Below are 23,885 nucleotides of genomic sequence, written 5' to 3'. Positions count from 1 at the left end.
CGAGTCCCTGCGCTCCGTGGAGAGTCCCATATGGCCTGTCTCTGCCATCACACTGCCACAGAGCCCTTCTCCAACCCAACCTTTTCCAAGAGGTGCTTGTTGGAGTCTTGAAGACAGAGCACATGAAGTTCTTGTGTGGCTCCTTTCTCATTCTGGCTCGCTAATAAAGGCGGTGTGTTTGGCAGACTGTGGCCTTAGATGTGCTTCCACATATGGCTGGGAGGCCAAGCTGCGGGAAAGGTGGCTGTAGCCACCCCGGGAGGCTACCTAGGGGGCTGCCTCTCTCAAACGGTACATAATTTGCAGAGTGGGCCTATTGCAAGATAAAAATACAGAACAGCCTGTTCCGAGATTAAGAGTTTTAAGACGGTGACAGCAGAGCATTAAACCCAGCACAAGACCTTGCTAAGCACGGAGCCCGTATGACTGCCCAGGACACACGCTCGGGCAGGCGCTGCCCTCAAATCTGACAACTGTTGAGGGACCAGATTGGCATGGGTCACTCTGCAGCCTGCCAGGCTTGTCCTCCTAGGAGCCTTGCGGGGGTTAAATGAGAAATACCTGCTCATCAGGTGGGCTGGTTCTCAGGAGCTCTTGTTTCCGTGCAGGGCGGCATCTAACACGAGGGGCATCTGAGGAGCAGAAGTGCTGACACTGGCAGATGGAATTTAAAAACAGCTAAGCCTTTACTGGTGTTCCTCTGTGCCGCACGGCTCCTTTGTGCTCTGCCACCTGTTCCTGTTTGAGACCCAGAGAAAGTGGGGGAGGCGCACACGCCGGGGTGGGGCAGAGCTGGGGCGGGGAAAGGAGTGAAGGGCTGTCTCCAGAGTTCTGCCCGCATCCTTTGAGAACCTGAGGAGAGCGTGCCCTGTGCTGTCCAGCACTGCGGCCACGTGTGGCTCTTGAAACGCGTGGTGGAATGAGGCTGGTCGGGACTGAGAAGTGTGCCAGTACCAAGAACACACTGGATTTCATAGGCCCAGTAGGAAAATAATGCCAAATGTCTTGTTAATAATATATATATTGATCACACTCTGAAATAAGAGTATTGTGTGTGTCGGGTCAAACTATAAGAATTTCAACTGTTACTTTTTAACGCACCCACTGGAGAATGTTACATTATGTGCGAGGCTGGCGTCAGAGCTCGGTTATATGCGCTGCTGTGGATGAGGAAAGCGCATGGTCACAGCCACACCCTCTCACACTCTCACGTGCGCACACAGCTCTGCGCACGCCTGGAGGGGCTCGGACCAGAGGCCACCCACCCCTAGCCTGGAGTAGAGCATGATGGTGGGAGGGTAGGCGAGGAGGTGAGTGTGCAGAGCCCCACTAGGGAGCTCTTGATTGCTTTCCAGTAGTGGGGTGATGCGTGCAGGGTGTGTTCGGGGAAGACTTTTTGGCGGGAGAGACGAACACAGGACAAGAAATCAGGAAAGTCGTTCTTTGGCGGTTGCTGCCCTAAATCAAGTTCAGAACAAAACTGATCTGGTTTAATGCTTTCTCAGGGGGCTGGGGAATAACACATGACCGTATCCTCCTCCCTTTGCTGTGACTGAGTAATTAAGGTGAACATTTACCTTGTGGCCTCTATGTACCTTCTGCCTTTGCTGATCCGGGCGAAGCTGTAATTCTCCCCTGGGTCCAGGTGTGGCCCCCGCTGAGCATTTTTTAATCAGGCACTTCCCTGCTCCCTGGAGACACACTTTCCCGTCTGTCACATTCCAGGAGGAGAAGAGAGGTGGGATTTGACAGGTATCAACCACAGAAGCCTCCTGGACAGAAGTCTTTGTAAACCTTCCGAATGCCAGATTTTTGTGAGAATCAGGATGTTAAGAGCTTTTTATTTTAACCTCTTTCTGGGAGATAACTTCTTGTATAAAAGAAAACAATTGCTGCTCCTCAGTTTTTCAAAGCACTGCCTGTAGTTTAAAAGAACAGAAATGTCAGACTGCGGGCAAACCAGATGGCCTGGGAAGAGTTGATCAGGGCGTGTCCATGGCAAGGCGATGGTGCTGGTGGCTCAGGGGTGAAGGACCACAGCGTCAGCTCCTCCTGAGAGTAGATGCATGTTTACAGGATGGACAGTTTTCTCTGGGTTTTACATTGAAATCCAGGTTATCTGCAGGCTCGCAGGAGGTTCTCATTTCTTTCACCTGAAAGCATGAATAATTGCTGATTTTAATTGCAAGCATTATTCCAAGAACAACCACCTGACCTTGTTTAAAGTGCTGATTTAGGACATGATCCAACTTGAAAAGATCTGTTGCTTTAACCTGAAGCATGTCCAATTTCTGGTTCAATAAGCTTTCTTTCTTCTTCTTTTTCTTTTTAATCACAGCTAATGTGTATTGTTTTCACAGGGAGAACTTTTCCAACCCATCCGTACTTCTCTGCCCAGCTGGGTGCGGGGCAGCTGTCACTCTACAACATTTTGAAGGCCTACTCGCTTCTAGACCAGGAAGTGGGCTACTGCCAAGGTCTCAGCTTCGTGGCAGGCATCTTGCTGCTTCATATGGGCGAAGAAGAAGCGTTTAACATGCTCAAGTTCCTGATGTTTGACATGGGACTGCGGAAGCAGTATCGGCCGGACATGATTATTTTACAGGTAGAGAGTGTTCTTACTGCCTTTGATAAATGCTAAAAATGTTTCTGATCCTTTCTGGATCTGTCTGAGGAGCTTTCCCGCCGGTAGTTAACACCGTGACATGCCACTGCTGAGAGCTTGCTCTGTGCTTTGCATGACACCACGTGTTTCGTATGCGCCCACGTCCTCAGAAAGACACTGCTGATCGGCTCGATTTATAGACAGGAAAGCTGAGGCTCAGAGAGGTTACTGCCGCCTTTCAGGGTTGGGGAGAAGTCTGGATCCTGCTTCAAGAATATCCCTGAATGTTGGAACTTGTGTTTATGTGTTTGCTTACCAGCAGGATACTCTGATTTCAGAGTCTCAGGCAGTGTCCTTGGAAAGCATACGTTAGAGTCGAGGACTTTTCCAGAGCACTGAACAGCGTGGCTAGAAATCCTTTCCCTCCACCTGTGCATATGCGCCACGTGAACATTAGTCTCAGAGGAGGGAACCGTTCCATTGACTAGATTTTGGCCCACGTCACACTTTCCGCAGAGACTGTCCGGTTCTTCCTGCCTTCTCCCATCAGCACACTTTCTGTAGGCACCCCAGCCATCTTCTGAGCGGAGTTTTTCAGTTTTTTAATTTAGGATATAACAGTCTGTGGGCCGGGCCTGGTGGTTGGATTCGTTTTGATACGAAAGAGCCACAGCTGGTTCTTGAGAGAACCGTGTTGTCTGGCCCCCTGGAAACAGGTTTTTCCAGTGTTGGCAGTACACAGCCAGCCTGCAGCATCTTGGTAGGGCTCTGCCCTCTCTGGGTTACTGTTTCTCTGGGCTCAGCCGTGGCACTGCTCAAATCAGGGCCTGGCCCTGGGACCCTCCTGGGCAGGAAGCCGGAGCCCCATGAGCTGAAGTTCAGCCCAGTTGGAAAAGTTATTTTCTCCATCTTGAGTTAACACTTGTCTTCCTACTTTAACTTTCCTGTGTTGTAAACCTGAAGTCACACTTGTCCTGCCTCTTGAATGACTTGAGGTAGTTAGAGGAACTTGCCAAGGGAACAGGTGTTAGGTAGCGTCCTTCCACAGAGTCTATTCTCAGTTACCCTGGCTTTGCGTTGTGCTAAGAATGTGTATTTGTAAGAGAATTTATGACATGTTTCCACAAGACAGATGTGTAGATTCTCTTAGCTCAGAAACACAAGGAAACAGTAAAAAGTTAGGAAGTGGCAGGGAGAGCCCCGTCATGAGTGTCCTGGGCCCATCCAGGCCCTGCCCCACGGCAGCAGCCCCAGCCAGCACGCGCTGGATAAAGGAGAGATGAGGGACCTCACCTGAATGTTCTGATGGTCCTTCTCTTCCACCCTGGGAGAGCGGGTAACTGCTCTCTCCCCATGACCCCTGCATGCCTGTCCCTGCAGATCCAGATGTACCAGCTCTCCAGGCTCCTCCACGATTACCACCGAGACCTCTACAACCACCTGGAGGAGCACGAGATCGGCCCCAGCCTGTACGCCGCGCCCTGGTTCCTCACTGTGTTTGCCTCCCAGTTCCCGCTGGGATTCGTGGCCAGAGTCTTCGGTGAGTGTGTGTAAGTCTGTCTGCCAGAACCAGTGCTCTCGTGTTAGGTGAGACCAGTGTTGTCACTCCGTGGTCTCTTCTTTTATGCCTGTGTCTTCTGCAAGAAAGGGTGCTGTTCGTCATTCTCAGTTTAGGGGAGATGATGAGGTTCTGTGAGTTCCAGGACCTGTTTGACTTCTGATGATCAGCAGGCCCCTTAGCTGCCTTCTTGTGGGACTTAGATCCGTTGCAGCCCCACCAGGCAGACAGCGTGAAGGCTTGGCTGGGGGGCCCGACGCGCCGTCCAGCGATGGTTCTCCTGAGTCGTTTTCCTCGACCTCTTTGGCCTGGCACTTGCACGACTTCTCAAGCGGTGACTCCTGGGCCACCGTTCCTTCCCGGTTCCCTCTGCATCCCTCCTCCTCTCCCCATGGCCCCGGGCTCACCTTCCTCTCCTCTGCCAGCTCTCATCCGTCCCCACCTTGTCTTCCCACTCTGCCCCCAGAACCCTGGGGTGGGACACATTTCAAACCATCTCCCCTTCTACTGATTTACTTTTAAAGAAGATTGTCTCTGTCAAAGTTAAATAAGGATTCACATGCAAAGTCTCAAAACTGCCTTACAATTGTACCTCAGTTTAAAAAATTAAAAATTTTAAAGTTCAGAAACCCGCCTCGACACAGTGACATGGCAGGGATATGAGGAGCAGAGTGACACCGTGAGCACAGTCAGTCCTTGTGCAGTGAGAGTTCCCTGCTTCAGAATGAAATCATAATGCTGACAATTCAAGTTCCTTTTATTTTTTTTAGTGTGGAGGAGGTTATTAAATAATTGATAGTTACCACACATCAAGTGCTTTTAAAGTACCATTTATGTTCAGTCACTTAATAGCTTAAAAACCTGTACTCTTACACTTTTTTAGAGATGTTTTTAAAAGGAATGTTCACAGATGTCAAGAGAGTCATTTTAGGCAGTTTTGGGCAGGCCACTCATCTGTCTGGATTCTATGAGTCCTGAAATTCACTTTTTAATTTAAGTGGGCACTGTTTTCTCTCCTCCTCTCTCCCCAGGGTACTAGATCCTTACTGTCATTCAGTTCTGTCCACAAGAGCATTCCCCACGTGGCTGTCCTGGAAGAGTCTGTTCTTAAAATATTCACCACCCTCCTCCCACTTTTGCATAGCTCCCTCCCCAAATTGATGTTTATTTTCTGTCTTTAAAAAAAATAAGCATTGAAAATGATCGATACTTAACACTCTTTTCCTGGTTAAACAAATCATTAGTGAGATTTTATGAATGTTTTATACCATAGTTTAAAAAAAAATCCTCAAAATTCTTTGCTTAGTTTACTGAAAAAAAGAGTCACAGAGACTACAAGGTATCTAGCTGTAGGCTTCAGTCTTTCCTGCCAGGCATTTCTGTGTTTTTCACTTAGTCTGGAAATTAAAAGCAGATCGGTGGTCTCCTTATTTACTTTCCTCTGGATTCTTCGCTGTAATTTTCAGGAGGGTAATGGAGAGGAGCGAAGATTGAAAGGGGAAGGAGGGAGTCCTATTAATGGTTTGAAATCAGCTCAAGCATCGAGTTACACTGTGAAGAAAATTCTGCAAAGGGGGCTGAGCAGGAAGCGCCGAAAGGGTCAGCGCCGAGTTCCTGATGCCCCGGCCCCAGGCAGGGAGGTCGCGCTGCAGAGTTCTGGGCACTGGGCCCATAAACTCTGGGAAACCAGTCTTTCCTCAGACTGCATAAGTGGCATTAACAACAAACAAACAAACGAACTCTGCTTTGGAAATGACAGCCCTCCTGTTGCAGAGTATTCGGGACTCTCTGAAGCTCATCCTAATGACTTCATAAATAAAGCTGAAGCCACTAAAAGCGGGGTCTTTTTCTTTAGACTGTCAGGCAGCGGTGGGTCTTGGTGTTTCTTGTGCATAAAGATGCCCGTCTCTGTGTGATTCCTGGGTCCCACAGATCCCCGCTGTACTAAGTGGGTTCATGCCCGGCTGGCTGAGGGCTGAGGGCTCCTCAGATCATAGGCGTGAGGTGGCAACCCAGGGCAGCACTGTGTTGCAATGTCGTTTTCCAGAAGCAGCTGGGGTTTTGCACAGTCCACTTCCTCTATCAGTACCTAAAAGCAAACCATTTTAATAGTAGTTTCCATAGAAAAGATAGGTTTAAATTTTTTTTTTTTTCTCTATTTAGCATCAGTGACCTTTAGCTCCACAGTGGTGGGTAGCTTCGTTTCAAATCCCAAAGCCTGCCATTCATACACTGTAGGCTTTTTTGGCTTGAGGCCCATTTCATTATAAGGCCTTTATGCCTGGATAAAAGCGAAAAACAAATGGACTTTTGTTAACTAGTCACTGTTTTGTATGTAAGTAGGGGATTCTCAGCTCGCAGTCGGCATAGCTCACGTACAGATGAATAGCTTACCTCAAATTAAGTGTGTGCTACTTGGAGGGGCAGCTGCCAGGGGTGCGCGTGCCTCAGCCCTCCCGTGGTGATTAGTCACAGCTCTCTCCATGTCAGTCCTTCTGTCCGGGTGTCAACATAAGGTAAAAGCACCTCTTCATATGTTTTTCCAGTTCAGGTGTAGAGGGGTCCCAGGAGAGATGCTTTCTCTGTTCACCTTCTAATGATGTCTACCTTTGGGGAAAAAGCCTGAGAAATAGGACCTAGTTTGCTCCTGGTGGAGGTAGAGGCTGTGTAGTATTGTTAGACTCCTGATGTTTTCTGTAGGATGTGCTGCCAGGTAGGTGAGAGAGGAGGTGGGGTTGAGAAACTGAGGGTTTGGCGCGCACGCACACACACACACACACAGGCGCGCACACACACACATGCCAAAAAACAGAAGACTAATGTAGGGAAGAATGCCAAGAGTCTTCAGAATTAAAAAGATGGAAAACAAGATTGTTTAGATGGCCAGGAGAAACGGCTCTTCAGGGAACGTGATGGGGCTGTGGTGATGAGGTGAGTCTCTGTGGAATCTGTGCTGTTGTCCTGCTGCAAGGCTGCCATCATCCTTCATTTTCCCCTGCTCCCCCCATCCCCCCCGTTCCTGGGAAGAATGTGGGGGTGTCACAGCTGGAGGACTACGACCTCCCAGAGTTAAGGAGAGAGATTGCTCTTGACAAAGACGAAGGTAGTTGGAAAAGAGATGCAGAATAAGTTCATCTGCTGGCCGCGTGCTTTGCATTGATCATTTCCCCCCAGAGGAAAATTGCGCTTTTGTATCATGGGGAGTTTCAGATAGGGTTCCCATGCACGTTTACACAATAACAGGGCTGCTGCAGTGTCTTCAAAGCAAAGTAGTTATTTGCAATGTTCTCAGCAAATAATTTGCAGAATGGTGGAGTCAGATGAATTTAAGTTTCCCTCTACTTCCTTCCTGATAAACCCCTTTGCCTGTTTCCATGGTTTGAAAAAGGAGAGAAGAAAGGAAGTTGGCCTCAGGGTTGTGAGCAGGGCTGCTGCACCACTGGGAGGCTTAGCAGCTCACTTCCCTATGCAGTGATTTTCAAATGCAGGAAATTAACTCACTTTTCCAAGGAAATTATTGTTTTTTCATAAAAATTCCAGTATATAAATGTGTAAGGATTGAGAGATGGACAAACATGACAATAATTGGGTTGGAGCAGTTGGTTCATAGGTAACATTTTTCTTTCCTACTACTTAAAAATTACTCAATTTTTAAATTTCCAGAGGAAGAAAAAGGTGCTAATTCTCTTTAAGGGATATAGATATTGCCCCCAAGTGCAATCAAATAAATGTAGGGGCCCCCTCCTCTCAGCAAAACTTTGAGGAGTCCTTCTTTCAACCCTTCAGACACATTCCTTCATTGTGTCCCCAAAGGAAATCCTTATTTGAGGCCCCCTCAGTCTAACAGAAGCTTCTGGAGCTGAGCTCTTCCAGCCTCGCTCATGCAGACTGTCGGCCGGCTTGCTCGTCTTCAGAAGGATGGGCCCCTGGGGCGGCTTCCAGGCATCCTGTGGCTGGCAGCAGTACGAGGGCATCTGCTGGTGGGAATCAGCGTGGTCTTGTCAGTGGCTTTTAAAAAGTGGCTCTTTCCTGTCTAAAGCTAACTAGCCCTCCCTTGCAAGGCTCAAACCCACAACCTGCGTCTCATTTGCATCATCTTGCCAAGGAATGCGCTGACCTACTCAGAAAAGAGAAAGAGAAAGCCTTCGGTGGCCCTGGTACACGTGCTCTGAGACAGCCGGAGGGGCCTGGCCCGGGTAGAAAGCCCCTCTCGGTCTGGCCCACCCTTTGCCCCACGGCCTGGGCTCTTGCCTTACCTACTCTTTCAGGCTCCTGCGCGTGATGTGGTGCTTTCAGGCCTCTCTGCGTTTCCACCTTCTTTTCCTTCTGCTCTGGGCATCACTCCCTGGCTTCTTACCCAGCGAGTTTCTGTTGGTTCTTCAAGGCGAGGTTTGGCAGTCACCTTTCCTTGGGCATTTTCTTCCCATTTGTTCCTATAACATCCTGGGCATAACTCAACCAAAGTGGTAGTTGGTGTCTCTGCAGTTTCTTTGTTGTGCTTTGTTCATGGCTTACTCCCCATTGCTCAGTACAACACTTGGCATGTATTAGATGCTCAGTGAGTGCTTGTTAAATTAAAGAAACTTCACAGCAGTAAGAAGAGTGCTCTTAAGGTGTTGAGAATAGGGTTAGGAAAGAAACATTTCTTTTTAATTATATTAAATACAGACAGCCCCAAATGAAATAAACATGCCGAGGGGTAGTTATTTATTTTTTTTTAACATACCAAAAAGAGAATTAAAGGAAAAAAAAAACACCTCTCCAAAGTTCCCTTTGCTTTTAATTCATACAGTTTGGAAAAGTTAAGAATCACAGGAAGCACTCTACTCATAAGTAGATTTGTTACAAAAACCAAGATCCTAAAGGAATAAAACTTTGTTATTAACCCAAGTTGTTAATCTTAAGAGACAGCGGATGTGGATTGCATATTTGATTACGCTCACGAACATTTCCCAGTCACTGTTTATTTTAATTGGCTGTCCAAATGCAAGGTACTTGCCTCACGGAGTCTGAGCTATAGCAAGTCATTAGCCCGGTAGTACAGTCCGTTCCCCAGGATCCCTGCACAGCGTTTTGATATTTATTCTGATAGATGCCATCAATTTTTATTATGCTGCAAATACTCATACATTGAAAGGAAGTTTTACTGTCTAAACCAAAGAAACTTCAAATTTTGTTTTGTTTTTGGAAACATCATTTCTATTTAAAAATGTTTGCATTATAGAGCTGTTTAAGATCTTTATGCTCCTACAGTGGTGAGTTACATGGGTAGACTGTGTCTTTTCTGTATCAGATGTTTCACAGGAGTAGTCTTCCACAGCACTGCCTGGATACAGGTCCTGCTTCCCTCAAGAAGCTCAAATTTCACAGATAGGATCGGTTTATCTCCCCCGCACCCATAGCCATACATAAGGAGGAGGCAGCGTCCGTCCTTTCTGGTTTCCCAGGGCTGCCCTGAGCCAGGATCTGTTTGCAGTTGTGGGAACAGTGGTCCTGGGCTCTGTAAGGGCAGCTGCTCTCAGGGCTGCACCCAGGCCAGCAGCACATCCGCTCACGTGACATCTCCAGGGCTAACTCACCAGCTAGCGCCTGGGTCTCTCCTGAGTACCGTCCGCAAACCACCCTGGGACACCTCTCCTGTCTGCACAGCGGCATCCGGCCTTCACTAAGTGGCTTGTTTCTTAATGGCTTTGACATGTCACCCCCAAACCACCCAGGGAGGCACAGGCTGGGGGTTCTTCTCAACTGCTTTTATCTTCCTTGACTTGCAAATTCCACTTTACAGCTTCTTTGACTCTTTCATTCTCCTGCAGCCAAAAAAAAAAAAAAAAAAAAAAAAGAAGAAAGAAAAATATTGACAGTTGCCTCTAATTAGATTTATTCTCTCATCTTTTAAAATTATATTTTTTCTTACATTATTGTTCCAATTGTTGGGTAACTTTCCAGAATTCAGTCACCCAACAATTAGTTACTGGGGCTGTGGACCCCAGGACATTGGAGTCTTTGGGTGGCTTCAGCCCTGAGGAAGAGGGGCCAGGGCTGGGCTGGCTACTGGGCCACGTGCCCTCCCTCTCCCTGTGCACAGTCGGGCTGGGGATTGTTAACATTTGCTAACCGTTCTAAGAGAAAAGTATGGCGTGAACTAGAAAATACTGACAAAGTTCTTTGAATTCTTCAGAGTTAACAATGTTTTTTATTCCATTATTGTGCTGAAATTCAGTATCCTTGTAAGTATTTAATAATGTACTTTTGCAATGGTTGCAGGCTTATAACAGTTTTTAGAGATCTTTTAATTCAACCCCTTATTTCAAAGCAGAGGAAAAAGGCATTTTTTTTTCACCTTAACAGCATCAAAAATTAAGATGGAGTATTTGTTAAAATCTTTGTTTTACTCATGAAAACATATGTGTTAGCAATAAACTCCTTGGAAATCCAGAGAATTCCTGGAAAAATAGACTTAATAAAAAGTTTTCTTTTCCACAATTCAACTTTTGAAGTATTTTTAAATTTAATTTTTTTTTGGAGCAGAAAAAGATTTATCTGAACCTGTGACAAATCTCAGCAATATGTTGGTGTAAATATATATATACATTTATTATTTGCAGCATCACCTTGACAGCTGTATCTGACACATCAGCATCTTGCACTTCGGGGTTGCATGTCCCACTGTCCTCCTCAACATCTGGGAAGGGAAATGGACTGGAAATGGTCTTGGTTTAACTTTCTGATTTTCTGTGTTTCTCCAGATATGATCTTTCTTCAGGGATCAGAGGTCATATTTAAAGTGGCTTTAAGTCTGTTGGGAAGTCATAAGCCCTTGATTCTGCAGCACGAAAACCTAGAAACCATAGTTGACTTTATTAAAAGCACACTCCCCAACCTGGGCTTGGTGCAGATGGAAAAGACCATCAGTCAGGTATGACTCAGCCCGGACACTCTGAACGCTCCAGCGATCCTGGATGTGCAGAGCTGAGTTTCTCCTTCCTTTGAGTGGGAGCTGTTTCTTACCACTCTGTGTCCTGAGCAGCATTGCTCAGTGTGTGGGAGGCACGTCGCAGTTACGTGTTCCGTGATTAAATGTGTGTCCGAGTGTGCGTGTGCTGTGAGTGTGTGCATGTGGTAACCAGCACAAACCATCAGTACTTTCTTACAATTAAGTCTACACCCCTCGTCATTTGTTCTTCTGAAATACATACATTTTTATTCAACGTAGGCTTTTGTAAAATGAGTGCTAAGATATTTGTGCTGAATGGTTTTAACTGGAATTTTCTAAAAATAACTTGTTGATACAGAGTTGTGATGAGTATATTCTATAGGTTTGTTCCATGATGTGTGTGTGTTTTTAATAGACTTCAATTCCACATCTGTGGTCTCAGTACCTCTGGTTTCTGTGTTCAGTAGAACCGTAACTCTGAAATGTGAAGGGTTAAGGGTGAAGCGAGCTGGTCATTGCAGCTAGACCAGTGGTCTGGGCTAGGAGTGGGAGCATTTTGACTCTGTAATGATTGCTGACCGTGCAGGACTGAGCTGCTGTGCAGAAGGTGAGGTCACCTTCGGAAGTGTGCAGAGGCCGGGTGGCTGGGTGCTCGGAAAGAGATCTCTGCGTCGGGCCTCAGAAGCCTAGAACTAACCTCACCTGCTCCAAATGTAGAGCAATAAGGTAAAAACAAGTTGTGGGATAAAACTATGTTTTAAAAAGTCCTCCTTAGGATTTCTGACAGTCCAAGAGTGGTGGGTTGCACCCAGTTGCAGCATTTGTGGTTTTGTCTGCTACCCTTTCTTAGGTGCTGAGCCCTGAGAAGGAGGCAAGTCTGGCCTGGAAAGGGGAGAGGGCCCCCCAGGGTGCCACTCTCATGTGCCTGTGTGAGGGAGCAGCTCTCTCCTCTCTGCCCTGTCCCCTTTGTTCAAGGAGAGGCTTTTCCTTCCCTGGTGCCTTTCTCTGTGTGAATAGCTCTGGCTTGTTGAGGACATGCTCTTTGGCAGGTTCTTTGTGAATCTGCACATACACACATGATCTCATTTGATCATGACTGTGTTCCTGAGAGGGCAGGTGGTTTTAACCCACTAGCAACCTAGGGCTGAGTGGTTAATTAGCTTCCCACAGCCACGCCTCTGCGAAGTGGAAAGGTGGGGTTGCAGACTCAGGCCCTCTCAGACCTTCAAACGCCCAGCGGCTGCTCTGCCCCACCATGTGCCACAGGGTGTTGTTCATCGGTTTGCTGTATTTTAACCCGTATTCTGAGACTGAATTCTCCACCCTTTACTTCTTTACTTTCTGATACTTACATGCATTTACTCCCTTTTTGAGCTTTCATTGCGTGCATTTCCGTGTTTTGGCTGCAGGGGCAGACGCCCGAGCCTTGGTTCCCTAAACTGCACTCCACGCCAGTGAGTGCCCTGACCTGGAGCCTGGGGCCTGGCTCTACGGCAGGCAGCCTCCCTGATGTTGTTTACCTCCTGGATGTTGAGCACAGAAAAAAAAAATTCCGTTTCCCTCCCCTTTTCTATAAAGGATACTTACTGAGTCTACAAGGCTGCCTTCACATGTTGGAAGTATAGAAAGAGACGCAGTGTGGAGAGAGGACAGTTTTGTGTGTGTCCCTGAATGGCTTCTGTTTGGAACCTGGCATCCTTTACTCCGCTGGTTCCTTAACACCCCTGGGGCATGGTGTATGGCATCATTATCCCCATTTGTATAGATGGGTCCCTGGGCTCAGAGGGAGTGACATCCCCAGCACCTTGTGCAGAGGGACAGAGCCAAGAGTGTGCTGTGCTCTTGGACAGCGAAGCCCATCCTGTGCAGGAAACGAGTGTGTGACCCAGTAATTTCAAGTGTGGTGTGAGCTCCAGCAGTGCTCGTGCAAGGGCGGTGCCGGGCCATGCAAGGAGTGTGCAGGGAGCAGGGCTGGCAGCAGTTGTGGGTTGAGTTGGGCGGGGCCTGAAGAGTGTGCTGAGAAGGTGGGGTGGCCACACCTTTCTGCAGGGGCCGGAGAGGAAGCGTTTTAGGCTGTGAGGGCCGTAAGGACACATAAGGTCACCTGCAGCCTGAAGGCAACCACAGCCGGTATGTGTCGGAATGCAGTGACCGTGCTGCAGTGCGGCTTTATTGACAGCACACAGTGGGACAGCCTTGGTCCAGGGCTGTAGTCACGCGGCTCCCTCCGTACTTCACTGGATACACCAAGGTACGGGAGCGAGAGTTCTGGGTGCCCCGCAGGGTGCACTTTTTTCCCGGGAGGCGAGGGCATTGGAAGTGGAGTGTGGGGAACACAAATCTCCATCTTGAGGTCCAGGTCTTCATCCTGCCACAAGTCCCAATGGGAAACAAGACATAACGGCAGGCAGCTCTCTGCCCTCCCTCCTTCCCTCCCACGTGTTCCATCTGGAACTTGACCTCTGAGGGCTGGCTTTCTGCCTTCCGGCTGCCTCCTCTCCTCTCCCCTCCCCTCCCTGCAGAGGGTGCGCTGGTCTCAAGTTCTTCTCAGAGATGAAGCCTGAGGTGCAGTGCGATTTCTCTGCAGCCTTCGGAGAGCCCTCAGGCTGGAATCTTGGCGTCCCCAGGGTGGGTGTGGTAGCTGCTTTCCCTGCACACGGCCGAGTGTGTTGTCCTGTATGTGGAGGGGCACAGTCGGGGTGGGCCTCTGTGATAGCCACAGCCCCATCTCATTAAATGCCCCTCTGTGGGGGCCTCAGCCTGAGTGGCTGGGCACAGTCCACATCCCGCTGGGAGACAGTAACCAAGGGCAGGGCCCTGGCGCTCCCGCTCGGCACAGATGGGCAGGAGCAGCCGTCGGCGGGGCAGGGGGTGGGCAGGTCCAGACCTGCCAGAGCCCAGGATGCAGAGGCAGGGTCTGAAGGCTCTGTGGTAGCTCCTCAGTGTGACTTAACTGTCAGTTGAATGTAAGCCATAAAAATCCCCTCAGAAGAAGGGGGGAAGCCCGGGGAATAAACCGAAGGGAAGAGAAAGGAGGGTCAAGGTCGAGGTCTCGGAGCAGCGAGTGCCATCTGCCTGTGCAGCCCCAGTTCCATGTGGGGAGGAGAACAGGTGGAGGGGCTTGGGAGGCAGGGCGAGCAGCCTACTTCCAGCATCCTTTGGGCCGTGTTCAAAGTCGGGCCCCAGACCAGCACCGGCATCTTAACGTGTAGGAACTTCTGCAGAATCAGGGCCCTTCCCCAGACCTGCTGAGTCAGAACCTGCGTTTTCAGCGAGAGCCCCAGGGGATCCACATGCAGGGGGCATCAGAAAGCTGTGTCGTGGCCACTCCGGAATGAACACACCAGGCGATCCTCTGCTCTAGTTGAGCTTGTAGGAGAGAAGCCAGGATCTTCACAAAGTCTCTTTGTTCAGAAGACGCTCTCTGCAGTCCCAGTGGCCAGGCTGCCCCTTCTGCTGTGGGAGGAGCCCTCGTGCTTGGGCGGTTTGTGCTGTTGAGAATTAGTTTTCTAAAAGTCCAGTCAGTGCCGTACAGAGGGTGGGGTACGCAGGGAGGAGTATGTTACCACTGGCATTGCTTAGAAGTGCTGGCATGTGGGGATAATAAAAAGCAGATCACCTTTTGGTTGGGTTTATTATTGTCTTTAAGTTCACTGCAGACACTGCGCCCTTATTTCCGATACGGGAGGACTGCCTGCAGCCCTTGGTACGCCACCAAGACCGCCAGGCTCGGGGGTTCGGGTGCGGGGCGGAAAGTATGTGACTAGTTCTGCAGCTGGCAGGGTAAATGGCCTCGTTACAGAGTGTCCACAGACAGCAGAGAAACACTGAAGAGCAGAGGGGCCAAGAACAGAAATGGATATACTGTATCTGGCACATTCTTATGTTGCTAATGGCATTGTATGTTGATTATTCCCATTTGGGAAGCAATTTGGTAATGTATTTCATGGGCCAGTATTCATACCCTTTGCCTCAGTAATCCCATTTCTTGGAATATATGCTTAGGAAATAATCCAAAATATGGGAAAAGCCATACATATGAGCATGTTGAGAGTTGTCTTTTATAACAACAAAAACTTGCAAGTAACTGGATACCCAACACATGATGAATGGATTAACACGGTTGTTAATTCATCGAGTTGGTAGAATACCATGAAGCCTTTTATAGTTTCGGTTATAAGAAGGTGCAGCAACGTGAAGAAGCGTTGTTCGAGGACCAGGGCTCTCCTGTCACCAGCAGCCACACACTGCCATAGTCGGGCATACATTCCCAGGCACAACTGCAAAGTCAAGGGCTCCAAGTGTTTTGGCAGCCAGGAGATAATGATGCAATTAAGCAAAGATGATTATGACCCGGGATGGTTCCTAGGGATTAATGGAAGCCTGAAACAGCGCTCTGCCTTGTGCACAGCTGAGAGCCATTAACCTTAGCTGTGCGTCAATCTGCATCAAAGGCCAGAGGTTCCGTTCCCAGGTTTTCCAGGTTGGGAGCTCATTTAAAAATCTCTGTGGAAGAAGGAAAGTTGTGTGAATGACATTTATTCTGCACCATATTTGTAATTACACACCCATGCCACAGCAATCTCGGTTTTATTGTGTGCGGTTTTGACTCTGTTTGAACTGTTCAGAAGTTCCATGATGTGGCACCCCTTGTGATTTTGCTGCAGCACAAGGTTGAGTGTGAGAGATTTTGCGACAAGCATGTGGAAGCCAAGTGGGCACCAGCTCAACTGGCTGCCAGGCATGTGTCTCACAATTCCCACAGCGGTGCTGGGAGGCCGTGGTTATCACCCTCATGTTGGAGGCCAGGAACTGAGGCCAGGAGAGGGCAAGTAACTTGCTCAAGGTCATTCAAGGAGTCACCAGCCCAGCTCTGCTGGAGGACTGACTCAAATCCTCTGAGTCAGTTTTCTTGACTATGGAATAGATAATCTCTGCTGACCTCGTGGTCCTCTGAGGGACAGCAGAGGGTCACATCAGTACAGTCGACTGCGCGCGTGCACACACGCCACATATACAATATGTATAACTAGTTTTTCAGCCTAGAATGACTTTTGTGCCTAATTAGTATTAGCCATTGAATTAAATTGAAAATCAGGAAGCTGAAAAATTAATCTTAAGGAAGAGAAAATAAGATTGCTGGGAATGGTGAGAAAGTAAACATGGTTTTTGAAAGTTGATTTCAGGGAAGATAGGAGTCGCCTGTGTTTGAATGCTAATGGGATGCTATCAAGGGAAATGAGGTTTTCATTGATTTTTTTAACTCCGTTGGAATTTCTTAGGGAAATGCAGTGAAGAGTCAGTTTCTGCTTTTATAAAGACCAATTTCATTCTCCAAATGTGTGTTCTGATCATGCTGGCTTTTTTAATATGGTGATTGAATTCTCAGGTTCACACTGGGGCGTCATAGCTGGGGTAGCAGCAGCCTCTGCCTTCTGACCCCCTCTTTGGCCCTGCCTCCATCAAGCTTACTCACTGGGAGAAAGTTCAAACGTGAACAGCTCACTCACTTGTGCACTTTGGGGTTGTTTTTCACACGAGTGGTTTTTTCATCACTGTTACTATTATGGGAAGGAAGGCAACTCAGGCATTGTTTCGTATTCACTCATCTGTGTGGGTGACATTTGGGTTTTGGCTCATTTCTGCATATCTTATGTGCAGAGGAGGGTTGTTCAGTAAACAGTTCCATTACTTAGCTGTTTTGTAACTCTGAAAACCCAGCTGAACTATAATTAAACTTTGACCTAGTGACTGGGCAGATAGGGCTGTGATTCTCTGTTCTCTTCTGTCTCTGACCCCATTGTTGCTGATCTAACCTAACAGAATTTTTAGAGAAAATGGCTGTGTAAGTACTGAAACAAGAATTTAAAATAAATTGTTGTAAACCTTTTAAAAAATAAGGTTTTGGCTTTTGGAATATGAGTGCTAGAGACCCACACTTACTATTACCTTGGGCTTATTTTTAAATGCTTCTTATATCCTCTCTTCCCAAGTGAAGTTACCACCTTCTCAGTTCAGGAGCTTTCCTTGTTTGTCGGTAGTCAGTATCAGGCGGCATCAGGTGCTTGGTTGGATGCCCGTAGACATGGCTCTGTGTGTGTGTGTGTGTGTGTGTGTGTGTGTGTGTGTCCGTGTGTGTGTGAGAGAGAGCAAGAGAGAGATTTTTCTCATCCTCAGTGCCTGATGACTTTTCTGTACATAACAGGTGTTTGAGATGGACATCTCAAAACAGCTACAAGCTTACGAAGTTGAGTACCATGTGCTTCAAGAAGAACTTATCGATTCCTCTCCTCTCAGTGACAACCAAAGAATGGACAAATTAGAGAAAACCAACAGCAGCTTACGCAAACAGAACCTTGACCTCCTGGAACAACTGCAGGTAGAGCGTGTTTGTGAGGCCACCTCCTGACCCGAGAGTGTGTGGTGGTTCATTAACTCACCAGAGGCCCCGCGGGCCAGGTTTTCCCATGACCGTTCTCTCCTGGCTTGTTTGCAGTGGGGATCAAAGGTAGCCTAGGAGAATTGTTCCTTTTTATTAGGAAGCAGACAGATTATCCTTTGCTGAGGTCAGACGCTCCTGGCACTTCCTGAGTAGCCGTTTCTGCACTCGGCCCTTCAGGAGACAGACCCAGAGGTGAACTGGGTGCAGCAGTGCTGTTAGCCGAACGCCAGCAGCCGTGCTTTGAGTGGTGACGAGAGAATCAGAAGCATGAGCTTTCATGAGCGAAACCGGCTAGATCCACAGAGTGATGCCAAGTGAGGAAAGTGCCACAGAATCTACCTAATAAAATAAACCAGAGTCCCTGGTGCAAATACAAAGATTTGGTTAATGAAGGACACAGTCCCCCCCTCTAGCAGCTTCCGTTTTAACATGGATCAACGTGGGTGAGGACATCCAGTAGAAAGGCAGACCCAGACCGCGCAGGCAGAAGGGCGAGGTGGAGACCTGGATGATGCCGGGTGCGTGTTCCCCACGCCCCCCACCCCCGGGCAGACTGCTGACCTGCTCTGTTCTGTCCCTCGAGTGTGAGACAAGGACAGAGAGATACCTAACTGCTCAGCACAGCTCCTTTACCTGTCAGATGGAGTAAAGTAAGCACACAGTCTACTTTTTAAATGTCATAAATGGGTGGTAATGCTGTTACTGGTGAGGAATTATTTCTGGTGGGGTGTTAAAAATTATATTTGAGCTGCTGCAGAGAAAAATTTGTTTTTTTCCCCCAAAATATGTATTCTGTGGTGTTCCTGGACTGTCTTTAGAATAAGCTTTCCATCCTGGTCTAAGCCTCTTTACTTTTCTCCGTGGAAAGTTGCTGCTTTGCAGACACAGGCTTGGCAGTGATGGGAGAGAGGCCATCATTTGGGAGTTTAAATCAGCCCTTGTTTAAAATGTACTCCTCCCGGCAGGGGTTTACCCGAGTGGAACCTAGTCAACATTTACGGTAGAGGAACAAAGGAAAGGCTTTCCCTACTCGGTCCTGACTACCAGTCACGTTCTGAAAGTTAGTTGCTTTCCCCTCTCAGACTGAGATGTCCTAGCTGAGAATATGTCTTTGTGGCTGCCTGGATGCAGTCTCTCCAGGATGGAATGGCTGTAACCTGAAAGGGAGGCCGGGGGATGAAGAGCTGGTCTGCCTGTAAGGGTCTGCAGTACAGGTGGTCATTTAAAATGCCTTCCAGACAGTTGGCCCCTGAACTGTAGCATGCTGGAAACATTCCTGGCAAAGCTCAGATCTGCACTGGAAGCATTTGTCTCATTAAGATAGCACTCAAATAAAAGATTTGTTTTATTGGGCTAATACCCGTGTGGGTTTTCTTGTGATGAGGAAGGGAAGGAATTTCGTGCTGCTTTTGTGATCCTGCACCCCTTTTGTGAAGACAGGGAGTTGTGAAAAGCTGCTCAGATATCTGCAGCCCTCAAGGCAGGCGTCAGGCTGTCCATGGCGATAACAGATGTTCTCCTTGGAGTGCTGACCAAGGGCTCTTGGGGTGTGTCAGTTTGTGGGTGCCTGAATGTAGTTTTCCCATTACTCTTAGAGTCATGTGGACTTACTGTCTTTCAGCCAGACTGCATAAGTTCTGTCAGACTCACACCTCTTTTCACTTTTTTTTTTTTTAAAACAGTTTTCAGAGTCCCGGGATAGGTGTTCAGTGCAATGTTTAATTTTCAAACCTAAATCTTTGGTTTTTTCCCCAGAGCATCAAAATGGACCAGTTTCCTGGCTTTGTTCCATTCATATAGTTGTTAGACCTACCAAAGTCCCATTTATTTTCTTGTTAAACACCTAAGGATGGTGTCTGGCAGCTGGAGACACACTGTCCAGCCTCCTTTGTCCAGCAGCATGCATGAGACGATTGCATAGACATGCCTAGCGGTGCTGGATGGTAAGGGATATGCGTTTTCCATGGCAGGCAGCTACCAGGCATTGAGTGCACGAGCGAGGTGCTGGGGGAGGCCAGACCCCCATGCACGTTGAGGCGTGCTTGCTCCCGTGAGAGCTGCATTCTCGTGAGGAGAGACCTGGCGTTGAGGCAGAACAGTAAACGACCGTGCACATGAGCTCACTGCTAAGCCAGGAGGTACTGCGGGGAGTGCTGTGGACTTCAGCGGGGCAGCCCTTCGAGGGGGTGAGGCGGGACCCGCCTGCGGGCAGGATTGCGACTTAGGCTCTCAGCCCCTTTTTCTTTCTATTTTGAGTGTTTGTGTCACAGCCAGAGCTACGCTTTGAGTCATGAATTGTCTGTCTGGCACAAGCGTTACCTTGTTCAAAAAACTGTTTCCCTTGTTTTGAAAACGAGACAAAATACGTACCATTTTCCCACCTGAAATCAACAGGGATGTGTAGGGCTGGAGGGTTGAAGGCGCCACGCGGTGCCTCACTGACCCCATGATCTGCGCGCCCGGGAACACGGCTATGAGCCGGGACAGGCCAGGGGTCCCGGGGACAGCAGTGCGCGGAGGCCGGGACAGGCAGGGGGGCCCGGGGACAGCAGCGCGGGGACAGCAGCCCGTGGAGGCCAGGGCTGGTGGTTGTCTGCGTCGCCAGAGCCAGCCCACTTGTGCCTGGGGAGCCGGCCCCAGGGGATTAGAGAAAGGAGGGTCGGTTACTAGGGAGAAGCACCTGGAGGTTCTGCCTCACCCTGATTGTGTGCTTAGGACGCAGATGGGTGGGCGCAAGGACACTGCTCGTGTCTGGTCGGTGAGGCTGTGAGCAGGGACTTCTCAGCAGAGCCAGGCCAGCTGAGCGCTCCACACACACGTCCTGGGGGAAATGCCTGTGTCCTTGACGGGTGATGTCTTGTCACTGCAGGGCAGGTAAAGACTAGAGAGCTGTTACTACTTGGGCCTTCAAGTAGAAACCATTTTGATGTCAGTTTGTACATGTAAAGTATTTGTCAGAATGGGCCAGACCGTGCTGCAGTGATAAATGACTCTGCATCTCAGTGGCTTCCCACCACAGAAGTCTTTTTGTCCCCACAGCGCCACCTCTTCTCCACGGGGCATTATTTGGCCATATCAGAGCTGTCCCCACCATGGTGGGTGACTTAGGGGTTGGGCTCCCTCTGCTTTGTGAAGCCACTGTCTCCACATGCAGCCTCCACAGCAGCCACTGCTGGAAGGTCTCAGGGTAGCCCAGCCTCCCCCAGAGGGGACCTGGGAGAGGCAGTCTTCCCCTGGGGCCGAAGTGATGGTGAACTCAGAGAGATGCGGCTGCTGAAATACGGCTCCAGCCCCCGGGCTGGACGGCACGGCGTGCGGGGTCCAGCTCTGCTGTGTCTCCCTGGGCAGTTAACATTCTCATTTCTTCTGTTCTTCTCCAGGTGGCGAATGGGAGGATCCAAAGCCTCGAAGCCACCATTGAGAGGCTCCTGACCAGTGAGAGCAAGCTGAAGCAGGCCACCCTGGCCTTAGAGCTGGAGCGGTCGGCCCTGCTGCAGACGGTGGCGCAGCTCCAGGGGCAGATGGCGGAGCTGAGCGGCCCGGAGCCTGAGCACGCACCGCCCGAGCCCGTGGGCGACTGACCGTCATCGCCCAGCTCCGTGGGAGACGTGGCCGCCACCCGAACACTGTCCAGGCCTTAACTGAGAGAGACGGACGGAAGACGCTGGAGGGAGAGAGCGGAGCGTGGCGCGTGCTTCTCAGGGAGGACGCTGGCTTGCCGGCATCCAGAGTCTTCTGGGCTGAGACTTGCGGCACCTGGGCAAACGCCCCGGTGTTCTTGTTGTTGTTTAGGTTCTGATTCGTCCCTTCTCCAGTCCTGATATCTGTACTCGGTAGATTTAGATGGCATGGACACCAATAAATGCACCTTTATGTTCCTTTGTTGTTTCCTTTCTCGGGATCACTGTGTTTATAAAGAGCATTCATAATACGGTGGAATTTCAAAAGCCAGAGAGGCTGGAGATGATTCCTCCGGCAAAGATGTGGGTCCATCGTTCTTCCAAAGGGGGTTTGTGTGACCTACACCTTCAGCATCACTGGTGGGAGCACAGTTGGCCCTTGACCATTCTTGTGGAAGCCTCAGATGACCGTTAGGAAAAATCGAATTTGACGTCTTATTTGAATTTGGCATCTGAAATTTGATCACTGTGCTTGGTACTTAATGAAGTTTGTCTTTTAAGAAGAATAGTTTTGATACATTTTTTTCCTTGGCCTGCAAGTACTGATGAAAGTCATTGTAGATAAATGTTTCAGGGGAAATCATCTGTTTTCAGACCCTGCCAGGGGAGGCTGAGCATGCCACCCGCAGCTGCAGTCTCTGTGGTGTCTGACGCCCACCTTGCAGAGTCATGTGTTCTGCTGCTGTAGGATGTAGTGCAGCCCTGTGTCCCCCTGTGTCTGCACCCCTTGGGACTCTGATTTCCTGGTGAAGTTGCCGAGCACATCAGGGCATTTCAAAGTCTTCAGACTTTCAGCCTGAAATTGCAGTCAAATGTACGGCAGCTGAAAGCAGTTTTTCGAGGTAGGATGTGCATTTTGAATGTAACTCACACCCCTACGACCCCTTCCCTCAGGATGACGAGGACCCTGTGCCTTCAGCCGGCAAAAGGCCTCTCACGGTGGCCCTGGTGTCGTCTGGTCGCTGTGCAAGGCTCGTCCCTGTGCTCCTTGAACAGGCGGTGGCGTGAGGGGAGCTGTGTGGGCAGGTTCACTTCACTGACAGCAGAACCACTTCTGGTCGTCACCGCATCATCGCAGCCACGTCTCCTCCATGAGAGGCCTCTTGACTCTCAGCGGAGGGCATCTCTTTGAAGCCTGAGGTGAATGGAAGCATTTTCACACTTGGACTTTTTAGAAAGACTCCCCAGACATTTCCAAGGGAGGCCAACGTACTGCCCCTGGTGCCTGCGCAGTTGGTTCACACTGGGGACCCTTGCCTGTTCCCCGAACCAGAGGAGAGCAGTTCCTTTTGTGAACTAGGTGACAGCCAGTAACCTTTGCCCTGAGTTGTTCCACCAGCTGTAACTTAGAGGAGCTCACATTTGAGGGCTTCCTTCCACGTATTTTACTGTTTGAATGTTTAAAAATGTTGAATTTTGGACATCTTGTTACCATTACTCAAAAACATCGACTCTGCATTAAATTAGAAACAAGGAAGCAATAAATCATGTCCACACTTTACAGTGTTTGGTGTTTCTTTAACTTTGGGTTTTTGATTTTTAGCCCAGGAGCGAAGGACTGCCCCCCGATCACCTGTGGATCAGTGTGTGTGACTGACTAGATGGCGACGAGGCCTCTGAGGGACCGGCGTCTCGTGTTTCTAGTGTTGCTACCCACGTGCTTGTGACGTTGCCACCTCTCTGCGCGGTGTGCGTAGTAGGGCTGATGAGACCAGCTGCATGTGTCACGTGCCAGCGAGTGCTGTCATGAGATCACACGGGGGGGGAGAGGATGGTTGACTCAGGCCTGTGATGACAGGTTGGACAGTCAGCCTGTGACTTAGTAGGGGACAGATAAATTCATAGTTCTCCTCACTGTGTGAGAATTCACAGAGGCAAAATTTTAAACCAAGAAGGTTTTGTGTTATGTTTTCCTGTGACGCACAACTCTACACACGTGTGCACTTGAAGATTGTCTTTCTGCCCTCTGGGACTGAAGACACTGTGAGCCCCCAGGAAGCTCACTGTAACATAGAACACGTATGAAAACGCCTTCTGTGCAGAGCACTCAGTGTGGGGTCCTCGGAGGAGCTGCAAGGAGACAGAACAGTGTCCAGTTGGGGGTTTGTGTTTGGTGGGTGGGTGAATCCAGGGAGAAGGGTCTCTCTGAGTGCTGTGGGTACAGGGTTTGTTCCAGGGATGAGAGCAGGCACTGCAGTGTGAGGAGAGGACAGGGGACGGTGCAGGGGGAGGTGTGCGGGTCAAGAGAAACCCCCGTCGGTCCCTCCAAGAAGCAGGACACACACGGGTGCTGAGGTGGGCCTGGGCAGGTGGTGCGTGGGCCTCTGTGTTCTGTGGTGACCACCTCTGCGTCTACAGCCAGGTGTCTGCTGGTGGGCCGGAGCCACCCTAAGTCAACAGTCAAGGTCAGAACTTGAGAAGAAGAGCTGGAGGTGGAGCAGAGGAGAATGAGGATGAGTTGGGACCTGCCAGGTGCCTCGTGTCTGTCTGTCACCACATTTGACTGCTGACCTTCCGAGAAAGATGGCCCTTGCTTCACTTTGCCTTCCAAAAATTGCACAAGGATGTCTTTGAGCCGATTCTAATTTAAGACCACCAAGGAAGGGGACCTGGGGAAAGGTAGTCCTGGTTTACCCAAGCTGGCGTAGAACAGCCACCACAATTAA

At 49.3% G+C, this 23,885-nt stretch overlaps 1 protein-coding gene across 13 annotated transcripts in view; it reads left to right on the top strand.

Annotated features, from left to right (window-relative positions):
• TBC1D1 (TBC1 domain family member 1) overlaps positions 1-21,417 on the top strand; it is a 192,850-nt gene extending 171,433 nt beyond the window's left edge. For 12 of the 13 annotated variants that reach the window (XM_074349337.1, XM_074349338.1, XM_074349334.1 and 9 more), the window contains 5 exons: positions 2,361-2,605; positions 3,986-4,145; positions 10,910-11,079; positions 17,303-17,476; positions 20,920-21,417. In XM_074349337.1, coding sequence (XP_074205438.1) covers positions 2,361-2,605; positions 3,986-4,145; positions 10,910-11,079; positions 17,303-17,476; positions 20,920-21,120 — 950 coding nt within the window. In that variant the 3' untranslated portion in view covers positions 21,121-21,417. Of the gene's footprint in view, positions 1-2,360; positions 2,606-3,985; positions 4,146-10,909; positions 11,080-17,302; positions 17,477-20,919 lie in introns of those variants that run through there. The other variant, XM_074349359.1, reaches the window with a different exon arrangement.
• The last annotated feature ends 2,468 nt before the right edge of the window (positions 21,418-23,885 follow it).

Source organism: Camelus bactrianus, chromosome 2, assembly GCF_048773025.1.
Source record: "Camelus bactrianus isolate YW-2024 breed Bactrian camel chromosome 2, ASM4877302v1, whole genome shotgun sequence".
Taxonomy (NCBI): domain Eukaryota; kingdom Metazoa; phylum Chordata; class Mammalia; order Artiodactyla; family Camelidae; genus Camelus; species Camelus bactrianus.
Note: the sequence above shows the minus strand (reverse complement) of the source record. Positions and strands in the feature narration are given on the sequence as shown.